General features: G+C 41.4%; 1 protein-coding gene across 2 annotated transcripts in view; it reads right to left on the minus strand.

The window, feature by feature from the left end:
- Positions 1-4,878: 4,878 nt before the first annotated feature.
- Positions 4,879-25,709, minus strand: part of TBC1D8B (TBC1 domain family, member 8B (with GRAM domain)) — a 44,455-nt gene continuing 23,624 nt past the window's right edge. For both annotated transcript variants that reach the window (XM_010568935.1, XM_010568934.1), the window contains 13 exons: positions 23,610-23,760; positions 21,095-21,309; positions 20,528-20,645; positions 19,538-19,823; positions 17,788-17,917; positions 14,290-14,388; positions 13,049-13,117; positions 12,598-12,838; positions 11,697-11,762; positions 11,309-11,392; positions 10,381-10,437; positions 9,977-10,074; positions 4,879-9,641 (listed from right to left, as the gene is read on the minus strand). In XM_010568935.1, the coding sequence (XP_010567237.1) occupies positions 9,231-9,641; positions 9,977-10,074; positions 10,381-10,437; positions 11,309-11,392; positions 11,697-11,762; positions 12,598-12,838; positions 13,049-13,117; positions 14,290-14,388; positions 17,788-17,917; positions 19,538-19,823; positions 20,528-20,645; positions 21,095-21,309; positions 23,610-23,760 (2,025 nt within the window). In that variant the 3' untranslated portion in view covers positions 4,879-9,230. The remainder of the gene's footprint in view (positions 9,642-9,976; positions 10,075-10,380; positions 10,438-11,308; positions 11,393-11,696; positions 11,763-12,597; positions 12,839-13,048; positions 13,118-14,289; positions 14,389-17,787; positions 17,918-19,537; positions 19,824-20,527; positions 20,646-21,094; positions 21,310-23,609; positions 23,761-25,709) is intronic.

Below are 25,709 nucleotides of genomic sequence, written 5' to 3' on the forward strand. Positions count from 1 at the left end.
TGAGGTCGGGCCCCGCGGGGAAGGTGGTGGCCGGAGGGACGGTCCCCTCCGGGGGGGGGACACCTTGTCGGTCGGGATTTCCATACGGCCGGGCCGTCACGCCGCTCCGGCAGCCGTACGCGCCCTCGCCCAGCACCACGGTACAACTGGAAGGCGACGGCTTTCTGGCTGCGAGGAGGTTAGGGATCGGGGTCGCCGCGAAGATTGCTTCGCAACGGAGAAAACCCCTTTTCCGTTCGGGACTTCGATGCTGAAAGTCACTGTGAATTTAAGCCCGGCGTTTGGAGCACATACACAGACTTTCCCGGTCCACAGGACGCCATTGGGTTACCATGTACATAACTCGTTTCGCTGTAGTAGGTCCATTGTGGATTTTTTTTTTTTCCTTTTTTCTATACCTCAGTCCCGCAATTTTTTGTTCTCCAGGAGATTGGATAATGCTGCTAATTTACATAACACCACTTTTGCCTGAATTTCTTACTGTTGTTATACCAGCTCACATCGCAGCTAGCAAGGTATTTGTCATGTTTTATTTTGATTAACAAGTGCAGATAAATTTATATGGTTTTTACTCCCTGTAGCCAAATATTTTTCAGGTTACAGACAAAGAATCCTTACTCGTTCTTTTTTTAGTTGTTTTCTTTCAAGTGATGTAGTTGTATATGTTTCTATACGTGAAAACAAACAAAAAAGCGTAGAACAGCATATGACGGCAAACTTTGTGGTTTTGCTAGGTCATGTTTCAATTTGGCGAACCTGAAACGTATGATCGCAATGACACAAGTGATGTTACAAGCCCGTAGGGTCAGCAATAAATTGTATTTTTGTAAATTGTCACTTTTTAACTATAAGTTTATATTTATGAATTGAAAAACCAGTTTATTCCTCAGTGGGTGTATAGTTAACTGTCCCTACTGTTTGTGTCTTTCCAAAGGAAAAATTACAATGTACATTTTTGAGGCGTTAGTAGCTGAGTACTGACTTTGGGCACTGTTAGAGCCCAAAAGTAGGAGATGGGTTAGGCCATTACTATAAGCTTTGCAAGAAAATGGTCAGTTAGGACCAGGTCCGTCTAGCAGCAAAGCTCCATCTGCAGTCAGAGCAAGGTTTAGGGACGGGTTAGTTCGTAACCTCTGTCGAATCCAAGCAAAGCGTGCTGCTTTTTTTTTTTTTTTTTTTGCCTTTTTTTACTTGGCAGTTGTTTGCTTTTTTCCTTGTGCAAGCTGCTTTCTTGGCTCTTTGCACCACCGCAGGCAGCTGGACGCTGGTGCTTACTGGTGGAGCAGCCTTTGGCACGGGCAACCCCCGGCAGCCTTGTGTTTCAAGAAAAGGGGGCAAGTGGGAAAGTTAGCGTGCAAAAAAAACTAGTGGTACATATACCTATAGCTAGAGATATCTAATGCTGTAGATATAGGTATGTCTATAGCTAGCCAGCTAGCTCGCTTTCCCCACCGGCCACACGCATTTTCTGCGCTGCAGCACTGGGAGGATTTTGTTGGCTTTGGGGCCGGGCGCGAGCGCGTGGGCTCGGTAGCAGGGGGACAGAAAAACCTGACTTTCTCGGCCTGACTGAAACAGGTTGCGGCAGCCCGCGTTTCCCGGAGAGCTCTGGAAGGAAAGGGCAGCGCGCCAGCTCTGCCCCAGACGGGGTTTTGGCCGCAGCCTTTCCTGCTGCCCGGTGGGGTGCAGCACGACTCACCCCCGGCCCCGTTACACGAGGGGCCGTTTCCCACCCGCCGGGTTTTTTCCTGGAGAACGGGACGGGGTTTCCATGTGCCTCATCACCCATGGTGGTGGTTGAGTGGATGGGCTGTCGGAGCAAGGGGCACCCGGGGGCTTTTGCGGGGCTGGCGCAAGGCGCTGGGCTGCTGTGCTCTTCTGGCACACAAAAAAAAACAAGCTGTGCGAGGCTCCGGCTTTCCATGGGACCCCATCCCTTGGCAAAAGCATCGCCATGGGTTGGCTTTGGCCGGGGCGTCAGGGCACGCTCACCTCCCGGGGATGCCGGCGGTGACGGACTGCGGGTTGCAGAGCAGGCGGAGGGGAGGTGCAGCCTCCCGGCCACGAGCGGCGTTTTGGGGAGCACAGCGGAGAGCAGAGGAGGTGCCCGGCAGCCCTTAGCCCTGGGGTTACGATATCGGGGCTAGTGCCTTGAGAGCGCATCCCTGGCTGGGACGCAGCCCCTGGGGTGGCTGAGCCCCTGCTCTTGGGCACAGCCTGAATTGCCCCCCCCCCCATTTTAAATCCCTACAAGTAACTGTGGCTACAAGCAGAGCCGTGGGCCAGGGTCGCCTCATTGCTGGGAGTGGGACCGGGAACACCAGCCTTGGCGGTGTAATCTGGAGCTGAACTAGTAACAGCCGCAACCCTTGGCTCTGAGACCCCCAAGTCCTGGGGAGAGCACAGGGTCTTTTCTGCCCCAGGTGGTTTGTGCTGCAGGGTCACATGCAGCAAGGGCCAGCATGGAGCGTTTGAGGTAGGAAATAATAATTCTTTTTTTTTTTTTTTTAAAGCACTATTACTTTTAGGGTCTCCCCCTCCCCATGCCAAGACAGGAGGGCTGTTTGTGAGGTTGGGGCAGGAGGGTTTGCTGTGGTTTTGGGGGTGGTTGGGGTTTCCCCCCCCCCCAACCTTGGCACATCACGTTAGTAGGGAGGCAAACACACACATTTATGTTAGGGCTCCACTATTGTACACAATTTGTGGCCTGGCATGGCTGGCAGGAGGGAAAGGCTGTGCATTTCCCTGTCTTGCCCATTAAACCTTCATCACCTCAACACACCACCACGGCTGTTCTGCAGCGTCCCATCACCATACACAAGCCCTGACATGGCAGGTGTCAATCAAATGTATCTCAGAGGTGGTGGTGATTGGAGGCAGGGGCTTGGGGGTTGGTTTTCGGTTTTGTTTTTTGGTTTTTTTTAAGAGGGCTTGGTAGGGAAGTAGCCAAGGCAGTGGTGGTCTGCCATTGCTTGGCTTTGAAAGCAAGTCCAATAAAAGAGGGCTGGGAAGAGGTTTGGGGGGTGGTGGTAGGTGTGCGAGATGGGGCCTGTGCCGTGGACACAGGACACAGCCCTTCTGCTGGCAGCACTGGGCTGCACAGACAGGGAGGGCTGGGGGGGGGACACCACCACCCCTGCTCACAGCCTCTCCCGAGTCGACGAGGAGCACAGGAGCTTTGCAAGGATGTTTACATGTTAGATTGGCCTTGCTAAAACAAGAGACCTAAAATGCACTTTATCATGTCCCCCCCCCGCCGCCCCGCTTTATTCCCGGTGTCCAGTCCAGCCGCTGACGTAGCTGCTGGTGGGCACTGGGTGGCTGCACGGTCCCAGGCGCTGCCGCACGGGTAGAGCTGTGTTTTCCAGACACGCGCCAAAGGACAAAATCCCACAGACCCTTTTTGGGACTTTGCTTGGTCCCTGCTCCGTCTGCCTCCGGGCTGAGGAAAGGCCGAGTCAGGGCCATGGGATTTTTGCCTTATATCGTCATTCACTCTCAAAAAATATATGAATAAATAAATCGCTTTATTCAGGTTGATTTGTATTTGTTTACCTCAGTGTTAGCTATGACCTGTGTTTTTGGGACCCATTTGGAATTGAAGGTTGCTGGTGGGTTTGGTTCACACACCCCCAGGTGCTTACAAAAAACACAAGTGACTTGTTGGGGACAAGCAGAGTGTTAGGAACGGGACCGATGCCGCCTGCGTCGGGGTTGGGCTCCAGTCTCCGTGTCGGCCTATTAGTCATTAATGTTCTGAGGCTTTCTAGCACGCAAACACCTATATACTATCTCTCTCTCTATATACAGATATACAGATATATGTATTTTTAATATACATATGTGTATGTACATGTATATCTATATATATATACACGTAGGCCACGCAATTCCAGACCTCTGAAAACACAGGCAGCTTTAATTAATAAAGTCTTGCACTTTTAGCATATTTGTACATATAAGCTAAAGCCTGGTGGGTATAATCAGGCTGGTTTGACAAACACAGTGAAAAGTTACTGTATATATTGTATATACTCCATGTAAAAAAAAAAAGAAAAAAGAAAGAAAACATCTTAGAATTGAGTATAAATCTTGGTTTATTTTATATGATGTTGAATATAGATACATTTATAAATGTTACTATTCTTAAAAGTATTTTGTAATGGGAAAAAGGAAGTGTCTTATGAACATGAACAGTAAAGATCTTATTCTTGTCTTGAATCTATGTCCCTGCACAGCTCCACTGAATGGGAGCCCGTGCATTTTGACAAGCTTTAAACAGATTGTACATAGTATTTAAAAAAAAAAAAAAAAAAAAGAAATAAAATAATACTTGTAAGACCTCTTACACAGTATGTGCTGGTATTATTCCCTGGGTGGTATGGGTCCGCTGGGGATCAGAATGTGCTCCTTGCTCTCCAGGAGGCACAAGAGCGGCAGCCATCACGTGCATCTACCCATGTATAAACAGCTGAAGGGATGGGGCTCAAGACAAAGACTGGGATTTCCATGACTAGTGCCAGAAGCAATAGGGGTAACACATAAATTAGGAAGAACAAGGCATCAGAGTCAGTATAGACACGGCTGCACGCTGTAAATGTTTTAATTTGGATGCAAAAAATGAGTAACAGCACTCTTCCTGGGCTAACCCACAAGCTCAGGCTGTATGCAAGGCTGAACTAGACCCAGGCTTCAACACCTGGGTCTCCTCTTCATTCTTCCTCCACTTCTGGGGAGGTTGGCATGCTAGCGTGGTTTTTGGCTTGGTCCTTGCTTTGGAAAGCACTGACTAAACGTGGCTTTAACAAGACCAATGCTTTTGAAGGAACTTCTGAAACAGTCCATCATAAGAAAGAATAGTGCCTCAAACACAGATTGATTTTTTTTTTTTTTTAAGTGAAACAAATTTTTATTTAACATCCCACTTGTCTTACAGTACTTCTGCATACAATACATTGTATAAAAAGGCCAACCTGCCAACACAAACGTGTTGCCTTCTTGGTAAAGTGACAAAGCTGTAGCAAAAACCACAAAATAGCCTATTTTCTGGAAACAAATTGGAATATTTCTTTTTGTTTTAGTCCAGATAACAACTGCAATTGCAATCAAGAACCTTGTATGGTACAACTGGATGAGACATTTCTAATAAAATCAACACACAGCTATTTCTTAGTCACTATGGTAGCAAACTCTTCTAAAAATACATTATTATCTAGCCATTAGAGTGATGAACAAGTGGCTTGTTTTAGGAATGGATGGAAACACAGAGTGCTTTTTCTGAATCACATGGCAGCAACCATTTCCGTGTATTGGGAAATGCTGCCAGTTGAATTACAAGCAGTTCTCCCCCATGGTGGAAAGGGCTCATATTTTTATTCCTATTAGTTGAGCTATTCCCTTACCTTGTGTGTTCAAACCCTGAACTCGGCGCACAAAGAGGTCAAGCAGCCAGCTCCTTGTGGTGGTCAGGGCTGTCACCGTTCACCCGGAGCGCAGGGAACGGCGACAGCCTCCCCTGCAGCACGCTCTGGATTGCAAGACCGAGGGAACATCACAGCTCTGCTAACCATCCCCCTGGGCTAACGGTTACGTTTGACAAAAGGCATCTTATGAGCATAGCAACAATAATAATGGCCTAGCCACAAGAAAAGACTGTGCAGTGTACGCTAACAGCCACTGAGAATGTTTCAGGGTAAATAACCATAGCATAGCTGCCAAGTCACACTGCTGACACTGCAGCAGGTAGTGCAATTTTAAAAATGTATGAACAGCATCACTAGTTGTAGCAAGCTATATCCTACCTACCACTGTCTAGTTTGTACCGAATGATGCACATTCATTTATTTCCTATGACTGAACCAAAAAAATAAAGACGGATAAGTTCATGAAAACTGTTACAGAAAAGAAGTAACATAGAGACGTGAAATGACACCAGTACCCACTTAAACCATGTTGCTTCCTGTTCATGAATGAACTGTTCAAAGTTCAAAAACACTTCTAAAAACTTCCAAATTACTATTTGACTGGAAAGTCCCCGCCTTGGGAAGTAGCTGAGTAATTCTGGGTCAGATGTTTTGCAACCACCAGACTCCTTGCTAGCACTTCTGCTTAATTCTCAGCCACATGTGGCGGCTGATCTCCTGCAACAGAAGTGTGCACACCCGCAGCGTCCTAATGCAATGTGATGTGAATCTGGGTTCATCTTTGCATCACCAAGACCTTCAGACGGCCAAAAAGCTTTATCGCATGGGGATCTCTGTCCCTGCCTATGCAGAACTTTAAAGTCAAGCATCACCCTTTGGGACTGAAAAGAGGGAAAGAGCTTCTATTGCTCTAGCTCCCCCAATCCCAACTAAGCCTGCGTGTATTTGTTAGCCAGCCTATCTCCACGACAGGACCGGGAAGGAAAGGAGCTAGGCACCAAGTCCAGAGTTACTCTGTCACAGGCAAAGCAGAGCTGTCCCTCAATGTTACCGGCACACTCCAGAAGCAGCCCAGCAAACACACCTCTGGGTCACGCTCCTTGGAAACAGCTGGCATTCGCTACTTCTAGATCTCCCCAAAGGATCAGCCCGTGATCCAGAGGCTCCAAAAGGACGAACCTGCCAGTTGGGCAGTTGCCCGAGTGCTGCCAACCTGCTGGAAGCGACCGTGCTCCACCCTCCGTCCTGCTGAGGCTGGATGCCTGGCCACTCTGACTAGTCTCACTGGATCAACCTGCAGGTGTATTACAGCAGCAATTTAAAGACATTACCCTTTGGGGGAAAAAATATGAACAAATTGAACAGAAAATCCATGCAGTTAATAAAAGTTAGTATGCCACTACATATCCCAACTTCTCACCTTAAATCTATTTTTATATATATGCTGGTAATCTCTCTTCATACATAGATATGATAGCTGATGAGTTACTAATGGCTCTACAGTCTCTTGGATTGACACTAATAGAAAATGGTATTTTAAAAAGGTGCTCAGCTTTGCATAAGCAAGCCACGTAATGTCACAAGGCTATTGTATTTTGCAGGTTCCTTCAGTACAGTCTTCTCTACTTACATCTTAACATCTTGGCTCTCAACCAAAAAATGTCACTGAGTTTTAAAACTTTCATATCTCTGTGCTACCTTGCTTAGCAAATAGTTCATAACTTTGACTAATTCTTAAAATTAACAATATCCATCATAAACCTACAAAAGCTTTTTGGATGGGCAGATGCATCTATTTTCATGGGACTCCCATTATAATTTCAGCATGGCTATTTGCAGAAGAATTACTCACTGAGCAAACCTTATCCGAATATGTCCTGGACTAGAACAACAATATCATCTGCTTTGTATTTCTAAAACAACATTAGGAAGACAGTGAGTAAATACATTTTAAAAGTAACACAGTGTTGCCCTACTTTGCCTCAGAAACATATCCATATGAATGGATAAATTAGTTTTTATATTTTATGCATAAAAATACAAATCAGTATTATATTGTATCAAGTGTAATTACTTTGTGAAGGCTTCTGAAAAAAGCCTCCTCATTTCTCACATATATTATATAGTTTTTGGAGTTACTGTTCATTCAATAAAACTTTATTTTACATTAATACCTGAGAGTATGGGGGAGAGTAGAAGAAATAATTCATCAATTCATTGCTTCTGATCAAAACTGTATTCTTTAGAAGCAGCATGGGAACTTTAACATCAATTGCAATGAATTTGCAATCACCAAGTGCTTGTAACACGGGTCAAAATTTCATTTTATTCTTCATTAATGTTAGTATTGCAAGAAAAGCCCCAGTGAATGATACCATCCCCATTCTGCTTCTTTACAAAAAACATGCACAGTATAAAAATAATGCTGCTCTGCAGAGAAAGATTGTCATACAGGCTTTAGAAACAGCCATTTTTAACTAGTTCAGCAGAGTCCCAGTTTACTTTGTTGTTGTTGTTGCTAAAATACAAGCTCTTCCCCTCTTTCTCTAAACCCATTCTAGCACCAGCTACCGAAGGTTCAAGGTCAACATTTATCAGCATTAACACTGGCAGAGCTTGCCTCCACAGGATCTGTACTATATCATTTTTTATATATTAAAAATTTCAAGTCAGATACTAGAGGATTTTGTTGCCATGAATCCTGTCAGATAGAAAATATTACAGCAGCAATAATCCAGAGAGCTATTGAAAAGAAAGAATAATTAGTATGTTGAGGTATGGACTCGGGGTAGGCAAAGGAGCAACTGCAATCTGTCCCTAGCAGTTCAATAGTCATCATTCAGCTAACTATGAAGCAGCTAACGATGGTCTGTGCTTGTGCTTTCCAAACACAAGCAAAACTATATATTTCATCAACATGCTCCTAAGAAGCAAACAATGGCTCCTCTTGCAAGATGAATGACAACCACCACGTGGTCAGACAGATTTAGCCACTGCTTTCCCTTGATTTCAACAATTTATACTAGCTTTTGCATCTGTGTGCAGCCTGGATGACCAAACAAGCTTCCATCCTTTTCACCTGTATTGTAGGAGGATTGGTATGAAAATGAGAAAGAGAATTGTATATAGGCTGAGCTAGAAAAACAGGAAAACAGTTGTTTGTTGCAAAAACTGAGACGTGGGCTGGGATAACGCAGTCTGCAAACTGCCGACGAGGGGCTGGAATCTGTAAGAGTCCAGGACCATCAGTAACACCAAAGCAGAGGAATTGAGAGTAGGGCAACTTTCTCCTCTAACCTCACGCTCTTGTGCCCACCATAGCCTCTATTCTTAGTCTTCACCCTGCATTGATCCCAGTCCACATGCAAGGTTGAAAATAACTAATTAAACTAACCTGGAAGACAACCTCTAAACTGCCGATACTCCTTTTAAGTGAAAATGGCTGGAAGTCATTCCTTTTATGACAGTAATAGAAATGAACCTGGAGAGCACACACTAACAGCTGTCATTCAGAAAAGTTTGCAATAGGTCACATCCAGTATTTCCAAGCAATGTTGCATATTTTAATAACATGGTAAAGACAGTTTATTATTCAGTCCTTTTTTTGGAGTGAAACTTATGAACAATGCAAGAAAGTGATTGTGCTTCAAACTATATTTTTATTTACATTACATACCAGTAAGCTGATATTTAAAGCTAACTCTTCAAACTCCATTCCCTATGTAAACACCAGACTCAATTTCCATAGTAACAACCTTCACTTGAAAGCGCTTTATGTGGTTAATTCAGACTCAAAGGTAAAGAAAATTACATTCTGGTTCTTGCTTTAAGTTGTAAATTTTTAGCACTCTCTATTTTAACTTTTATGTCATGAGGCTTCTCAAAAAATCTCACAAAGGCTGGTTCATTTAATAAGGATGCCAGAATCTGTTCAAAGGCAAAAGACCATTCTTGGTTCCCTCTCAAACTCTGTGCTCTACTGCCTTCAGTCTGCTCAGAGCTGTTTTCATCCTGCGCTTTTCTGGGGATTTCAGCAGGCACCTCCATAACAGCAACTGGACTTTTGACTGGAGATGTGGGACTCTGCAGTCTTCTCCCAACTTCTTCCATTTTCAGCAGGAGGCTGGTAACGACCGCTATAGCACGATATAACAGTTCCTCCTCAGGATCCCCATGGAACAGATTGTACAGAGTTTTTGAGAATTGGATGAACTGAGACTACAGAGAGATATAGAGGAGACTATTCAGAGAACAGCAACACAACTGTCCTGCTTCACTACACATTGTGATCTCAATCCAGTGCCTGCTGCTGCTAGGCACCTGGTATAATTGCTCTAATAACAATGTGGGCGTGAACCTGATAAACCCAAGTGTGCCTGAAAGTCCCTGTCTTCATAAGCTTACAGTTACAGCAGTTTAAAAAAACCAGTCTAATCATTAATGTGAAGGCTTAAAACTTAAGGGATCCTACAAATCCTTTAGAAAACTACTAATAGGACTTAAAGGATAAAAAGCAGTCAAAAATAGACTTAAATAAGACTCAGACATTTTACCTGATTCATTCTTGGCAAATCCTTAATGTTTTCTTCTTTCTTAAGAAGTTCATCTTGCCATTGCTTCAGATATGCCTGAATATCAACCTTCCCCTTCCCTACTTGACAGAAAGAAAAAAAAAAAGAAAATTGAACAAATAAGAATTAAGAGCTTCTCACGATGAGCAAAAGAAGTGGCATCCTCAGTGTCATTCCTTCTCAACAGAGTGGTGGGGCCAAGGACTAAACGGGGTCAGAGTTTACATTACCCTCTCGCCCCCCAGGACTATACTTACAAAAGTGGATATAATATTAGCACTACGCTAGGGATGACATTACTCAGTATACTTTATCACCACACACTTTCCCAGCTCTACTCCCTCAAAAGACACACAGTTACCAAGCGTCTCTCCAGGATTCTTTACCTTTTTCTGGGCTGCTCTTCAAAGAATCACTTTCAAGACTATCCCCAACAGATGAAACTACAGTTTAGGAGGAGAAAAAGAAGAAAGAGTGATTTGAGGAAAAAGGACCAATGGTTCATTTCCTTTTATCAAAAATTCTTTCCTTAAGGAGCAAGACCCTCACTGACCCCTACGTTTTCCGCACAGATTAGGCCAAGAAGAAACCACATTGTAAAATTTGTATACTTTCTATAAAAAACAGAAGCCACCATGAGGCTGGAGATCACAAAAGAAACTGCAATCAGTTATATCAAGCAAATAATCTTCATAAAGTTCACAGCCCATGTCTTGAACAGTGGTTATAACAGTACCCATATATTACAGATAAGGTACTTTTGGGTAGTTTTTAAAAACCAAAAAGGATCTGTCTTCCAAAGAAGTAAAACTGAACAGCTTTCCAAACAGAATATTTTTATCAACTCAATAAACTTAGACCCCACTTTTTTTCAGCTTGCTTGGTTTAAAGTGAAAGCAAAGGACTTTGAAACACTTGCTTATGTGCCTCAAAATAATTATGGATTTGGATATTTTATTTCTTGAGGTAGGAATATCATTCTTTTATGTCTTGAATGCAAAAATGAAATGGCCATCACTTCAACAACCACTGCAACAGGTTGCCTACTATGCTGAAAAATGCTGACCAGATACACTTCCCTATTTCCATGTAAACACCAGTGGCTTTTGAATTCAATCACCAGACTAGCCATCCACAAATTCTGCATTACTTTATGAAAATGTAACTATCTACAGAAGATCTTCACAGAGGATTCTTGTTAACAGTCGTATGATTTACTAGTTTTCAGAAGAGAGCTCCCCATTTTTCACCATGAGATAATTAATAGATTCCTTCTAATATTCTGCAGGCAGAGCCTCACACTCTGGAGCTTACCACCGAGTTGGCTGAAGTGGATCAGCTCTTCTTTTGAAAGATCACCACCTTTGGAAGGGCTTAGAGATTCTACTTCTGTAAAAGCTGCAAAAAATAAATGAATAAAGTGGGTTTGGGGCTCCCAAGCATTACCAAAGCAGTGATAAAAAGCAAAAGGTTTGTACAGACAAATGGTCCCTATGAAGAAAAATGGTATTTGAGCAGATTAAGTCCTTCCCAAAGAGTACAATACTCTGGAAGAAATACACATCTGTATTATCACTATCAGACTGTACTGTGGCTAGGACTGGTGACAACAGGAAGAAAAGTAAAGCTTGAGAAAAAGAACCATGCAAAGATGATAGAAGCCAGGAACAGCCCTCCCCAAATGCCAACGCCTCTCACTTACCTGGAGGGATGTGCAACTTAAAAAGAAGCTTGAGTTTGTCAGTAAAACTTCCATTATACATGGTATCTGTTAGAGGAAAGAGGCAAGACAGTCTGTTCAACTGGACCAAACTTTAAAACACCCTCTTAACCTAAACAAATACAACCCAGAGAGAGGTTGGAACTGGACATGTGTCCTACCTCACATGGAGTATAATTAGAGATGAAGTTTAAGGAAGGCAGTATCACCTGCAACTGAGCCTGGGGTTTGCCTACACTGAGGAAAGAACACTAATAATGTCTATGACTTACTAAATGAAACCACAGCAGCAAAGAAATAGAGCACTAATGTCTTCCCAGCATCTTCCCTTAACTTTTTGTTTCCTGAACAACACCGCTTTGAAAACAAGATGTAAGCAACAGAGTAGTAAGTCAAGAAAATTTTCAGTTCCCCAGAGATATAAGGCATGGGTCATCTTGCACGATCTGTGTGCATGGCTTAGTATGAGGAAGCATTTATCATCAACCAAACAGGCTAGGCAATGAGATCATACCATTTTCTAATTTTCTGAAATTTTGATGGTAAAGCTATATTTAAATTTAATCTCAGATAGGAGATTATTGTCTAGGGGATTAACACCTCAGAAAAGTTACTAGTTTGTAAAGCTTTGTGTTAGCTATTTCATGGTGAAAGTGTAGCTCCCACTCTTAAGCTTTTAAATATACTTTCGAGCGTTTGGCTTGCCGTTTAAACAGTCTTTGCATTTAATGTCACCTGATAAAAATCAGACTATTTGACCCTAAGTTAAGAGGCTAGTCTCCTTAGGCTCTTTATATAGTGTATGGAAGGTGATACACTCCAGGACTACTCCCAAGATGGAGTTCCCTTGTGAATGTGCTACATATATGTGTTGTTCTCGTACCAAGAACACAGGCAAATTGTTTGAAGTTTATAAGGCAATCGGAGCTCTCATCCAGCAGTCTGAATGTCCACAATGCAAGCGAGTCTCTGTTTGCACAGTGTGACCAGGGGCTCAAGAGATGACAGAGAACCCTGAATTGCTGGCAATCAATCCGATACTGGTCAAGATACGGCAGACTGGCATCATGATGTTGCAAGACAGGACTATTTACGTTCCAATAACATGAAAGAAAGTGCTCCTTCTGCAAAGGAAAGATAAAATGTTAGATTTCGTGAAACAACAACTCTGAGTGAAAGATGGGGGAAATTAACGATGTAATTTGATTTAAAGCTGACATATAAAACATATGTTGAATCTAGCTTTTACCTCAGTTTGTTAAAACTGTTTCACACCCATAACATGGTCCACCATTAAGATGGATGTTTGGTAAGTGAGGGAAATGGCACATTACCTTGAATAATTCATAAAGCTCTTCAAGATCACTGGGACTGAATTTTACATCCTGGGACACAACACGTAGCTGAAACAAAATTAAGAGAAAATTAATTAATGAGTCTTCCCTCTTTGGAATATGGCTATAGAATAAAGTTATGAGAGACTTAATCTTACATTAAAAGACACTGTTTGAATATTCCAGGTTTTGGCATGTTAGAATTAGGAGTAAGAATAGAACTTCTTTTTAAAAGCAATGAGAAGATTATAGACTGAAAGAAATAATTTCTCCCCAAAAAAGGGAGCTTAAAGCTAGTCACATTACTTGCATACATGGAGCCTACACTATGAAAAACCCAGGAGATAAAACTCAATTATTTGTAATGATATAACATATAGCTTCCTTTATAATGGGTAAATGCATGTTTGGCTCTCAACAGTGAAGCTGAATCCTCATATTTTAAATTTAAAAAAAAAATGTTCACAGCTTTTTAAAACAAAGTTAGCTACAAGACCAGGTTTCATCTTCAGAATATGTATGTTTTGTAAAATGAAATGCAACAGTTACCACCAGCAGCATTTAATATTGGTTGCTACAAGCCACATTTACTACAGAAAGAAGCACTGCCTGTTAAATAGACTAGTATTGTCAGTTATTGGAAATGAGCCACTGAAGAAAATAGGCAAAGGAAGCACCTTGCAACCCCCACCTTCATTCAGGAGTCTGAACTTATAAAGGACGATATTGGCAGCTGAAGAGCTACCACACCATGCATGCATTACCATCCACACACATCCAAAGACAAAAAGTAACCCTTGTTGAATGCAGTACAGTAATCTCTTCAGTGACATTTGGGATTGCTTCCCAGAGTAAAAATGCAGGTGATTAATTGTTTTACTGTAGCACTGTGGACATTTTACAGCTTCTATGCCTCCAAGAGAAATGCATTAACAATTTAACAACAGCAGATAGAAATATAGGTCAGCCTGTTCCAACCAATGCAAAGTGTCAGCGATACACCAGCCTTTAGAAGCTGTCTGTGATGGTGTTACTTGTAACGAGACCACAAGGTCATGCTGTGATTCACAGACTGAAAAGGCCAGGGGCCAAACCTCAGTTAACAGACACCCTCCAGACGAGAGGGATTTCAGTGTATAAAATTACATATTTGGCCCTGGAAAACGTAGCTCTTCTCACAATTTTCCAAAAGGGAACAAATTTTATCAGAGGGAAGGGTTTAGCTCTTCCAAGTCACTCACCACATTCTGCTTGGTCGTAGCTTCTAACGTCTGGATCACATAAAGCCTGTTCCTGCAGCGCATGCTCTCAACATCCTCGTATCGAATATCATCATATCTCTAAGAATTAAAGCATCGTTCCATGAAATCAACTGTTGCTAGACACATCTAAGCAGATACTTTTGTCTTGCATGTAAGTACAATACAGGTACGGACACAAAGGAAGATCCCAGAAACTCTGAGCAAAAAATCATTTATTAGAGCACTAACATTCTCCCTTAAACAGTGTAACTTTTTAAAAGGCAGGTGTTTCAAAGAGTGATGGAGAAAAAAGAAACTAGAGTAGTTCACTGTGTGGGAAGACAAAGGACGGGATTTTACTGCGTGTTGGCTCTGTATCCAACTCTGCTATCCCATGGTGACTACTACTGCAGTGTAGCAAAGTCTGAGGCGTGTATGTTGCCAGGGCTTGAAGTTCACTCTAGTGAATTTTAGAAATTAGCTGAAGTCATTTCTGAACCGTTCCTACCTACCTCTGAAATTTCTGAAGGACAGGGAAGGTATCTGAGCATTGGAGTAGAATAAATACATTTACATTTACCTTTAAAGAAAAGTGGGATAGTAGGCAAAAACTAGAAACAAATTCTCAGAGAAATCATGGAACAAATTATTGAACAATTAAAATCTAAGTAGAAACAGATAAGATAAATCAAAACAGGCCGACATTCTTTATCAAGATCATGTTAAATCAATTTAACTTCCTCCTATGAGGAAATTTAGTCTAGTGTGTAGAACTGAAACAGCAGATAGGATACATCTTTAATTCTGTAAGGTTTTTGACATTCTTCAGCAACACATGCAAGCAGGAAGATACGGCCTAACCACCATCACCATGCACCATGTGCACAACTGGTTCTAATAACAAACTTCGAGAACAAATGAGTGATAAATGACCAAACTAGGCAGGACTTTCTGAAGTTTTTCCACAGTGTGTTTTGTTCCCATTTTCAGCAATGCACTTCAAACAAGATACGAAAAACTGCAACACAGTCATAAAGAGTCTGAGCACATAAGCTTTGAGGAAAGGTTAGAGGAACTGGTTGTGATGAATCTAGAAAAACAATAGATCAGAGTTGAAAGGGTAGATGATAAACAACAACCTAATAGCAACAAGGAATTGCAGAGAAAACTGCAATATGACTATCCTTAATAGCACTTTATGAGCATCCAAGAGGAACTATACTGGATATTAGGATATTTTCTGACAAGGGCCGAGAAAGCCTACAACGGGCTAAAGTTTTTGCAGATTCCCTTTTGTTGAAGAGTTTTAATAACATTAGATATTTCTCAAGGGTGATCTGAGTGTATGCTGGACAGGGGGCTGAACTGGATGACCTGTGGAGTTCTCTTCCAGAACTGTATTTCTCTGTTCCTGTGAAGACCACTATCAGCATACTTCTGACTTGGAACAAAGAGGAAGCAGAGAGAAATTGCATCTCTGAATCATAACTCATTCACTGTGTCTGGCTTCTGGGCACTGATATTGTGCAATGGCCTCAGTAAGAATATAAACAAGATGTACAATTTAACTCTTAATTACTGTGATGTGATAAAGTTACACATGCTTCCATTCACTAGTTAAACATGACTTCTTCATTCCTGATTAGACTCAGTCTTGCATTTGTGCCTGAGTCATAAAGGCATGAAACTGAACATCATTTTAAAATTCAACTCCGTATCTTTTCACTTAATCTCATTTATCTTGTGAACACCCATGCAAAGCAACAGTATCACAAAGAACGTCCGTGTTCACTTATTCATGATTTGTAACTAGACCTAACTCTCCATTGCAGCAATCTTCCCATTTCGAAATTTGTCTTATTTTATTTCCACAGTGATATGAAAATAAAACCCTTCATCTGAACAGAATTATGTTGAAATTAACTGTCTGTTCAAAATGGGAAGCAGCAAATTGACTCTCACTTTGTATCAGCAGTTCTCAGACAAGGGGTTGTGCCACTCACCAGCATTGAAGAAATTCAGTTTCAACTGAAGATAAAAATTTGCATCCAAAAACGGGGCTATGAGATAGAAATGGGGATACAGGCCTAGGAACAGGGCTGTCAACTTGGCAGTGGGAGATTCAGGTTCAAGGATCTGCCCAAATTAACATTCAAAAGCCATACCAAATCAGAGGCTATTGCTTTGGTCCAGTCACCTGACTGCAAAGGCAGGGGAAAAAGAAACGGAGTTTCTTTTGCTTTGTCTTTCAGTAATGATTCCCTCTCTGTGAAAGCTTACACTTCAGAATGCATTATACAGCACTTCATTATTTACCATCTCTGTTCTTTATTCTGCAAGTATTCAACCCCACTATGAGATCTCACCATGACAAGACAGACCCATAATAGTTTGCAACTCTTCTTTGTAAGATGCTTTAAGATTCTTCTAACATGATTCTTCAGTATAACATTCTTGTGAAACAATACTGATAACAGAAGCACAGACTTTTTATATGATTAGCCCAATGCTAAACACACTTCAAGAGAACTTGAATTTGATTCTTGTCTTTGTCCACCCCACTAAAGGCAAAGCCCTCTTCTCAGTAAAAATCATAAGAGACAGTTCTTAAGTTATACAAATTAGTTAGTTAATCTTTTCTGAATCAAGGCCAGTACATTTTTCCAAAAGAGATGTATTGTGGACCTTTCACTAGAAACATATGACTGAGAATCAGAAAAGGAGAAAAAAAAAGTATCACATAGATGAAAGAAACCAGCTAATAGAAAAACAAAATGTGAACAAATCTTTTCTCTCAGCTTGCCTTTCGCTTCAGGTGGGCTGAGCAGAAAGCCTATCTACAAATGGATTAATAGCCTGATACAAATCATGCTGAGGAAGGAAACACCTCATGAAAATCTGAGGACAAAAGGGGAAGGAGAAGCCAGACCTAATTCCTCCCCAGTGCAGAGTTGCAAAGCTAGACACTGCAGAAATCAAACTTGCAAATTGAAAGAAAGTACCAGAAGATCATAACTGGTCTTCCTCACCGAACATATCTCTAAACAGTCATTTAACCCATACAATAAACTAGTCAAGTACACAGTTTCCTGCACAGGTTGTTATGTCAAATGTTACCACTATCTGCAACGTGCAGTAATCAGTCTCAAATTAGTAAAAGCAAGGGCTGTTTCTGCTGTACTTTGTCATTTAGTTGACATACTAATAAAGTGAATGAGCGATGACAATACATGACCTGCAATGAACCTAGGGAACTCCACTCAGGACAGCCTAGCAAGCACAGCCAGGCAGTTAAAAAACCAAAACAATACAAAAACAAACCTATCCCATAACCTATAAGGTTTTCAGTGAAGCTCAACAAAATACAGAGCCCAATTTCTACCAATCTAGACAGATTTTCTACTCTAGTTTGTACAATGCAGCTGCATTATTTTTAAGGTAGCCCATGCAACATAAAAACTGCATGGGATGCGAAAACATACCCACAAGAACACATACTTCATTTGACTCTCGGATCAAATCAGTAATATCCACTTTTGGATGGTCACTCTTTGTATCACTGAGGTTGGAGCCCTGCTGCACAGCTGGAGGCAAAGGACTGTCTTTGTTCGTGACACTGTCAAAAAATCTGCACAAAGAAAACACATGAGAAATCAGCAGGAACCTGTTTATCACAACCAAACAATAACATCAGCATCTACTGAAGAGAAAGTGCACAGAGAATGGGAAATAGCAAAGAATATCAGAATGAGTAGCACAAATATGCTGTAATAGGAACAACGGTATACAAACATGGGAACCAGCTACCCCAAGAAGGCTGTAGAGCTTCTAGCCTAGACAATAACATGGCTGACGTGACGTAGTGCTAGCAGTAATCCTCTTTTGAGTGGGAAGTTAGACTACAGACTTGCCAAGGCTCCTTCCACTCGGCATTCCCCTGGTTCTCTAATCCATCTAGCAAGGTTGTACTACATAACTGGGAGAGAGGAAAAGAGGCTTGTCCTGAACTGTGACCAAGGCAATCTAAATTCCCTCAGATGCATAAGCCAAGACATGCTTGATCTGCACCTATTCATCATATGTACATAACCAGCCTAAACAGATCCATTACGCAGGCTGGCCAATTCCTTTGCCAACATTGAGGAACCATACCTACAGACTGATAGCTTCCTTTTTCTTGAGGAGAGGCAAACGACTGTAATCATTTTTTAAATATACCAGCATGCTGCAGGCTGGGTTAACTGTGCAACAGAAATGTTACAGCCAGAGAAAATGTTGAAAGCAGGAGTTCAAAAGGAGTTCATAATAATCATCAAAATCTTGAGTGTCAAGCGGAAACAGAAGCTTGTTTGGTTCAAGTGAAATTAAAATTTCACCACAGTTCTAAATTTTAAATTTTGATACATTTAAACTGGGAGAATGTGCTCTTACTGTTAGGTTTTTTAAGTGTTAAGTATTTAAATGAGTACAGCTGGGTTTTACAATAAATACCAGGCTGCATGGTCTCTTACAATAAAAATTACATTTTCCTCATTAATTCTGTAGCTCCTACCCTATTCAAACATGCAACATTTAAAAGACTCACTAAAGTTCTTAACAGCCATAACTTGGTGACTCCTATAGCACAGTCATTTTGCTGTTTCAATACTCCATGACACACAATCACAGCAGTAATAACAGAACTCAGGTAGGAAGTGAAGCAAAAACTGTGCAAGTTTTGCTTGCAATACAACAGTTTAAAATATACTTTATGTTGCATATTTGAATTTATTCTTCAAATGCTAATATAAAACAAACATCTGGTCATGATTATCCTCACTGCATTTTTTTTTCTTCTATTTTAAGCTATTAGCAGCAGAGGAGCCAGTAGCCTTAACTACAAGAACTGAGCTGTAGAATATGTTGTCTGTAAGTTGATGCCTGAACTGTTTGGAACAGTCTTAGTGTGCTCTAGATTACCTCATCATTAAGGAAAGCCACCTTCTGCAAGCGATATAAATTCCAGGCAAAAACCCCATTGCCTTTACTTTAAAATACACAAAATGGCAATGGTTTTAGAACTTTAATGGAGGATCCAGGCACTTTCCAGCCACCCCTTCCAGAATTTTGGCCCGAGATGAACACTTGATTCCTTTGAAGCCTTTGGAAGTCTTAGTCAGATGTCTTCTCAGCTGCCCCAGAATGACTTATCTATTTGCAATTATAGCAGCTGCTACACAGCCCTTAAGAGCAACAGTTACACTGATACCTGTTGAGAACAGTGACTGCTTCTGCATCATCCTTACAAGTCAGCAACTTCTCCATGTTGTATTCCAGCACTGCGAGACCCAGCTGCAAGATTGCCTTTATTCCATCATAGAAGAAACAGTCCACCACATTGACTGCACTTTCAATAGGCAGCACACTGATAAAAAGGGTAAGGAACCAGGAGAGAGAGACCGAGGAGAAAAAAGTCATGTCCGTCATGTGGTCTGTCAACTGAGGCAGATGAACCCTGATGAGCTCCTCAAACACTGCCTGATCTACCAAGGCACCTGCAGGGAAAGGATAACAAAACCACCACCCAAATCTTAATACAGAGAAGCATAGTTTTCTCAGAGCACTGGCCAGAAATAAAGCTGCTGTCCTACTGCAACTTTGTTGTAAGAGCAAACACAGGCCTAGCTGCATGGAACCATTGGCTTCGTTCCCTATGCTGGAAGCTATGCACTCTATGCATGGGTCCAGAGCCTTGCTGCATGCTGTAAAGCATGTTAGCACTTCTGTGGGTGCATGGCTGCTTCCAATGATTCTCCTGAGAGCTGATACATGCTCTCTGCAATGAGAGAGAAACTTCACATCCAATTTTCTTCTAGCATATACACCTGCAAGTACTGAGATGGCACAAGATGAAAGACTAAGTCTGGACTTGGAATAACTCTTTTTCTTTTATTTAAGCTGATTAAGTTTCAAATAAATAGTACGAACTGCGTTATAATTCCAAAAGAACAGTATAATAGTCTAATTGACTACTTCCTGAGTAGTTATGCCTAGAGTAATAACAATATCTGAAAAGCACATGCACTCCTGCTTAAGGAGGAATCTTGGGACATTCCCTGTAACTTCCATTTTCTACTTCACAATACTGAACCAAATGCACCAGTTTCTCTCCACTGTTCAGCTCACTCCTTACATTTGTTCTTAATGAATGATCATTGACATTCAATTCTAGATAGACAAAAAGACAGATGGATGTTACCAATGATTCGACGATTGAAATAATCGGGTAGCATCCTTTCGCACACAGCAACCAAAAGCCAGAATGCTTCCTCCTCTTTAGCATACAGCAGAAGTACTGATGTCAAAATATTCATTGCCTGTAACATTTAAATAGGAAAGGAAGCATTGATGAGGAAAGATGGTGAAAACACAACTGTTGTCATTCATTAAATTTTAAATTTCTGAAAACACTTTACAGCATGTTTTTAGAGTGCTAGGAAAACCTACAGCCATATCCAGAATAAGACTTTTACCTCTATATTATTAAATACAGAGCATAGTATTTAAACTACATTAAAATATTTTTAAGTACTAAAAGTCTAGTAAGAATGCAAAGGTATATATGAAGTGGACATGACAGCATTTATCAACAAATTCAAGTACTATGTAAAAACTCATGTTACAGAGTGGGATGAAATAAGCAAAGTGAACCACTGAGCAAGAAACCATTACATATTTATGTGACTGATTTTATGAAGTGCCACAATACTGCCAACATCAGCTAATATTTAGACAACCAACACTAAGAGTCTCAAAACTGCTTTACCTGACAATATCCAATTTGGGGATTCCTGTATGCATAAGCTGTAAGAACTCTCCTTAGTGCAGAAATTCCTGTGTCACTTTGAAAAGCAGGATGCTCAGGTAAGGAGCGCCGTAAATCTCGTTCAATTTCATCAGTAGCTAAAGTACATGTTCCTAAGGACTTTTCCACCAACTCAGTGTAATAACCAGGGTTGGATGCCATATCGTTTACAGCACCTGCCAAGAGGACAACAATAAAGTATCTATATGACTGTCTGCAATTTGTATAAAAATTTTTGGTGACTACTGAGGTACCTCATGAATCTCCAGATGTTACTGCAGTAACATATCAGAGTAATTCTACTGAAATTAATGGAATTACTCTGAAATGAAAACAGAAAAGTGAAATAAAATAAGGCTTGGAGGAAATCTAAGTCACTTTCCATTATAAAGTTGATTTTTACTTACCTTTTGTTTCATTGGAGGGAGGTGGGGAGAGCTTCCTTTCATCTACAATTTCACCCAAGTTCTCGGGCAAACACAGTACCTTTCCATTTGCAGAGTTGGGAACAGATTAGAAAAACTAGGCAAAGGACTAATATTTACCTAATTAATTCCATAACTTTTATGTCAACACCTTCTGAGATAGAGATACCAGTCTGGTAACAGAAGCATAAATGCCTACGTAAACACTCAAAGAACACTAGCAAAGATAAATCCATGTTCACGTGTCCTCAAAAGGAACTACCATACAGTAGGCTGAATGAAGAGTATAAAATGCATTTGTTATGATAAACAGATCGTCTGGAACAGCAGAAAGCTCTGCCCAGGGCAACACAGCGAGTACAGCTAGCAGCTAACGTCCTGGGTGGTTCCTCAAAATCTGCAGCTCGTTTTCTGAATCTGACACAGGTTTCTTGCATGACCCTGATCAAGTCAGTGGCTGCTGACTTGTGTTTCAGTGAACAGGAATAGAAAGCACACAGAGGTGTTGTAAAGTAGTGTCTTAATTCCCTGGGCCTCCATTTCCTCAAGTTAAGCGCTCTGACACAGTTGTGTTCTACAGAAGAAAGCCACAAAAGCACACTCAGAGCTTTGGCAAGAGATCCCATATGTGTAAGAAAATCCACAATTCCTGTACATCTCACTCTTTAAACCTAGCAAAGAGCTTGGTATAGCAAAGAGCTGCCGATAACCAGGGCCAAAGTCTCTGCCAGGAAAACATTTTTTTTGTGCGTATGGTAATGCTATCCTCTCAGAAAGCTTAAATCAAAACAATTGGAACACAGTCCCACAAACATGCTTTTCTTTTTAGCAAGTAAAGAGGCTTTGCTGAAACTGATTGTCCCCTGGAACAGCATGTACTCTTATCATTATTTTTCAATTGAGTCTGTTGTAAAAGAAGCAGATGCGGGTTTAGTTTGAATCAATGCAAAACAAAATAATAGACAAAATTATCCTGTTCATCATTCTGAAGTGTCTTTCTTCAGAACCACAGAATGGTTTGGGTTGGAAGGGACCTTAAAGATCACCTAGTTCCAACCCTCCTGCCACGGGCAGGACACCTTCCACCAGACCAGGTTGCTCAAAGCCCCATCCAGCCTGGCCTTGAACATTCCCAGGGATGGGGCATCCACAACCTCTCTGGGCAACCTGTTCCAGTGTCTCACCACGCTCACAGTAAAGAACTTCTTCCTTATATCTAATCTAAATCTACTCTCTTTCAGTTTAAAACCATTACCCCTTGTCCTATCACTGCACTCCCTGATAAAGAGTCCCTCCCCATCCTTCCTGTCGGCCCCCTTTAAGTACTGGAAGGCCACTATAAGGTCTCCCCAGAGCATTCTCTTCTCCAGGCTGAACAATCCCAACTCCCTCAGTCTATCCTCATAGGAGAGGTGCTCCAGCCCCCGATCATCTTCATGGCCCTCCTCTGGACCCGCTCGAGCAGGTCCACATCTTTCTCACACTGGGGGCCCCAGAGATGAAAGCAGTACTCCAGGTGGGGTCTCACGAGAGCAGCGCAGAGGGACAGAATCACCTCCCTCGACCTGCTGGCCACACTTCTTCTGATGCAGCCCAGAAGGCGATAGGCTTTCTGGGCTGTGAGCGCACATTGCTGGCTCATATTCAGTTTTTCATCCACTAACACCCCCAAGTCCTTCTCCGCAGGGCTGCTTTCAATCCACTCATCACCCAGCCTGTACTTGTGCTTGGGATTGCTCAGACCCATGTGTAGGACCTTGTACTTGGCGTTGTTGAACTTCATGATGTTCGCACTGGCCCACCTCTCAAGCCCGTCAAGGTCCCTCTGGATGGCATCCCTTCCCTCCAGCATGTCGACCGCACCACACAGCTTGGTGTCGTCACCAAACCTGCTGAGGGTGCACTCAATCCCACTGCCCATGTCGCCAACAAAGATGTGGACAAATTGCCAGAGGTAAGAGCATTTTTTGTCAGACTACATTCAGTCAGTAACTAGAACATCCATGCAGTAGAGCCCACAAAATGAATCAATTATACTTGCTATGCAATACCTGAGAAGAGTAGCCACAGCTCTCCTCTTAATGCCTCCGGGATCCCTCTTACAACTAGGTCTCGAGTCTTCTTTGTTCTAAACATACTGACACCATGTCCACGTTCGACAAAGAGGATGTTCCAGGACTGTTCTTTCATTTTTTCTTTCAACTATGAAAAGCAGAAGACAGCAAGCATTAAGTATACTGGAAGATTTTCCTCAGGTTTCAGAGAACAGAACCAAATTTTGCTCTCAGTTGTATTCATATAAACTGGCAATAGCAGCACCAGCATCCATATTGACATGTGAAATGAATGCTGATGCAAATCAGAGCAAAATCTAACCTGTGCATAGTCTAAGTGTGGCATACAATGCAACTACATGACCTACTATTCTTTAAAGCATATTATTACAAGAGTGTCTATACCAGATCAGACAAAAGGTAAATCTAAGCCAGTATCCAGTCTGACAGAAACCAACAGCAAGTGCCAAAGGACACCAAGGTCAAGCAAACATCTGCAAAATCCTCCTCCAACCTCCAGAAAATGGAAAAACAGGCACCTCCTCAAGAGGCAGTCTCTGAATTTGACAACATACAGCAGATTTTTCTCTGTAAATTTCTTTCTGAACCCAGACAAACCTGCTGCCTTCTAACTTCACTTGAAGCCCCCTTGTTGCTGTATTATTAAGACAACAATCACTCCCTTTCACCTTTTTCAAGCAACTCCTAAGTTCAACTTTTTCCTTACTTCCCACTTGAGAATGATTCCAACCTGTAAACAGCAATAACTGTATGCCAGCTGGATTTTCATTTTAAATGAAGTCATCACCATCTATTTGTTATGTTTTTGTTCACTAAACAAAAAGTTTAGTTCACTAAAAAAGTTTCTGCTAAACTCAATAAAAAAAAAAATCAATAGGTAGACAGCCCTATTTGTTACCTCTAGATTGAACCATTTGCAGCTTTGGCACCACATCAACAAAAATTACATAATTATCAAAGGACCACAAAGTACTTTTAGGGAGTGAATGAACAGTGATAAAGCAGTAAGATAGCAAACCAGTGCAAGGTGCAACTGTGCAGACAAATTCTGCCAGCATAGTTCTCCCAAGGCATTCCAAAAATGCATTGCCAGCATAATGGATAAGAAAATTAAACATTTGATATAATTCCTATGGCAAAAAATTAGAGGTATGTTAAAACTTCCTCTTGTAAAATTCTTTTTCAGCTATTTCCACATAAATATATATATATGTTTGTATGATACAAACATACAAACAAATCTGCTTATTGTAACTTGGGCCAATTTCAAAATATCCCATTTTTTTTGTCACTGCTTTGTGATAAACAGCATAACATTTTCTTGGTAAAGGGTAAATCAATAGAAGAAGGAAAAAAGATGAAACTGAGTGAAAGCAGTAGAAAAGACAAGCAGGAAAAACAGGGTAAAGAAGTTCAGAATGCTCATGTGCGGTGGCAGGTTTCTCTGTGGTAATTTGAGAGCTCTAACAAACAAACTATGAGAAAAAGTATTTGGGCATGATGGCACAATGAAATCAAGCAAGTGATTATTTGCAAAGTCAACTCACTGTCACAGACACCTGCTTAATTAATCTCATAAATTAACATATTTCAATTTCACCATGTCTACGAACTGTTCTTTGGTAACAGCAATGAAAATGTACTAACTCTGTTACAGATGAAATAATATCCCACAGAAACTCAACAGGCAAAACAGGTTGCTTCCTTTTTTTGATTTATCATGCTTTGTTGCATTTTATTAGTGGACAGATTTGGAGCAGAATGGCTACGAATGGTGGAAAGCACACAGAGGGGTGGCATGACATCAGTGTCATCATTCTCCCACAGTTTCTCAATCTCTCCTCAGTTTATTTACATGAGCTCCAAATAGCACTAGGAGAGAATCAATAATCAGGAAAATTTGCAGGAGAATAAAGTCTAGTTGGATTAAGGAGGGGAACTAGTAGCTGAAAACACTTATGCTCATATAGGTTTTACATTTAATCAAATATTTATCAACCAGATAGTACTTTTTTAAAAAATGCCAATTTCTGTCAACATAGAAGAAAACAGTGTATGAATCTGAACTTCAGTAGG

This window comes from Haliaeetus leucocephalus, unplaced genomic scaffold, assembly GCF_000737465.1.
Source record: "Haliaeetus leucocephalus isolate CR32 unplaced genomic scaffold, Haliaeetus_leucocephalus-4.0 Scaffold262, whole genome shotgun sequence".
Lineage (NCBI taxonomy): Eukaryota > Metazoa > Chordata > Aves > Accipitriformes > Accipitridae > Haliaeetus > Haliaeetus leucocephalus.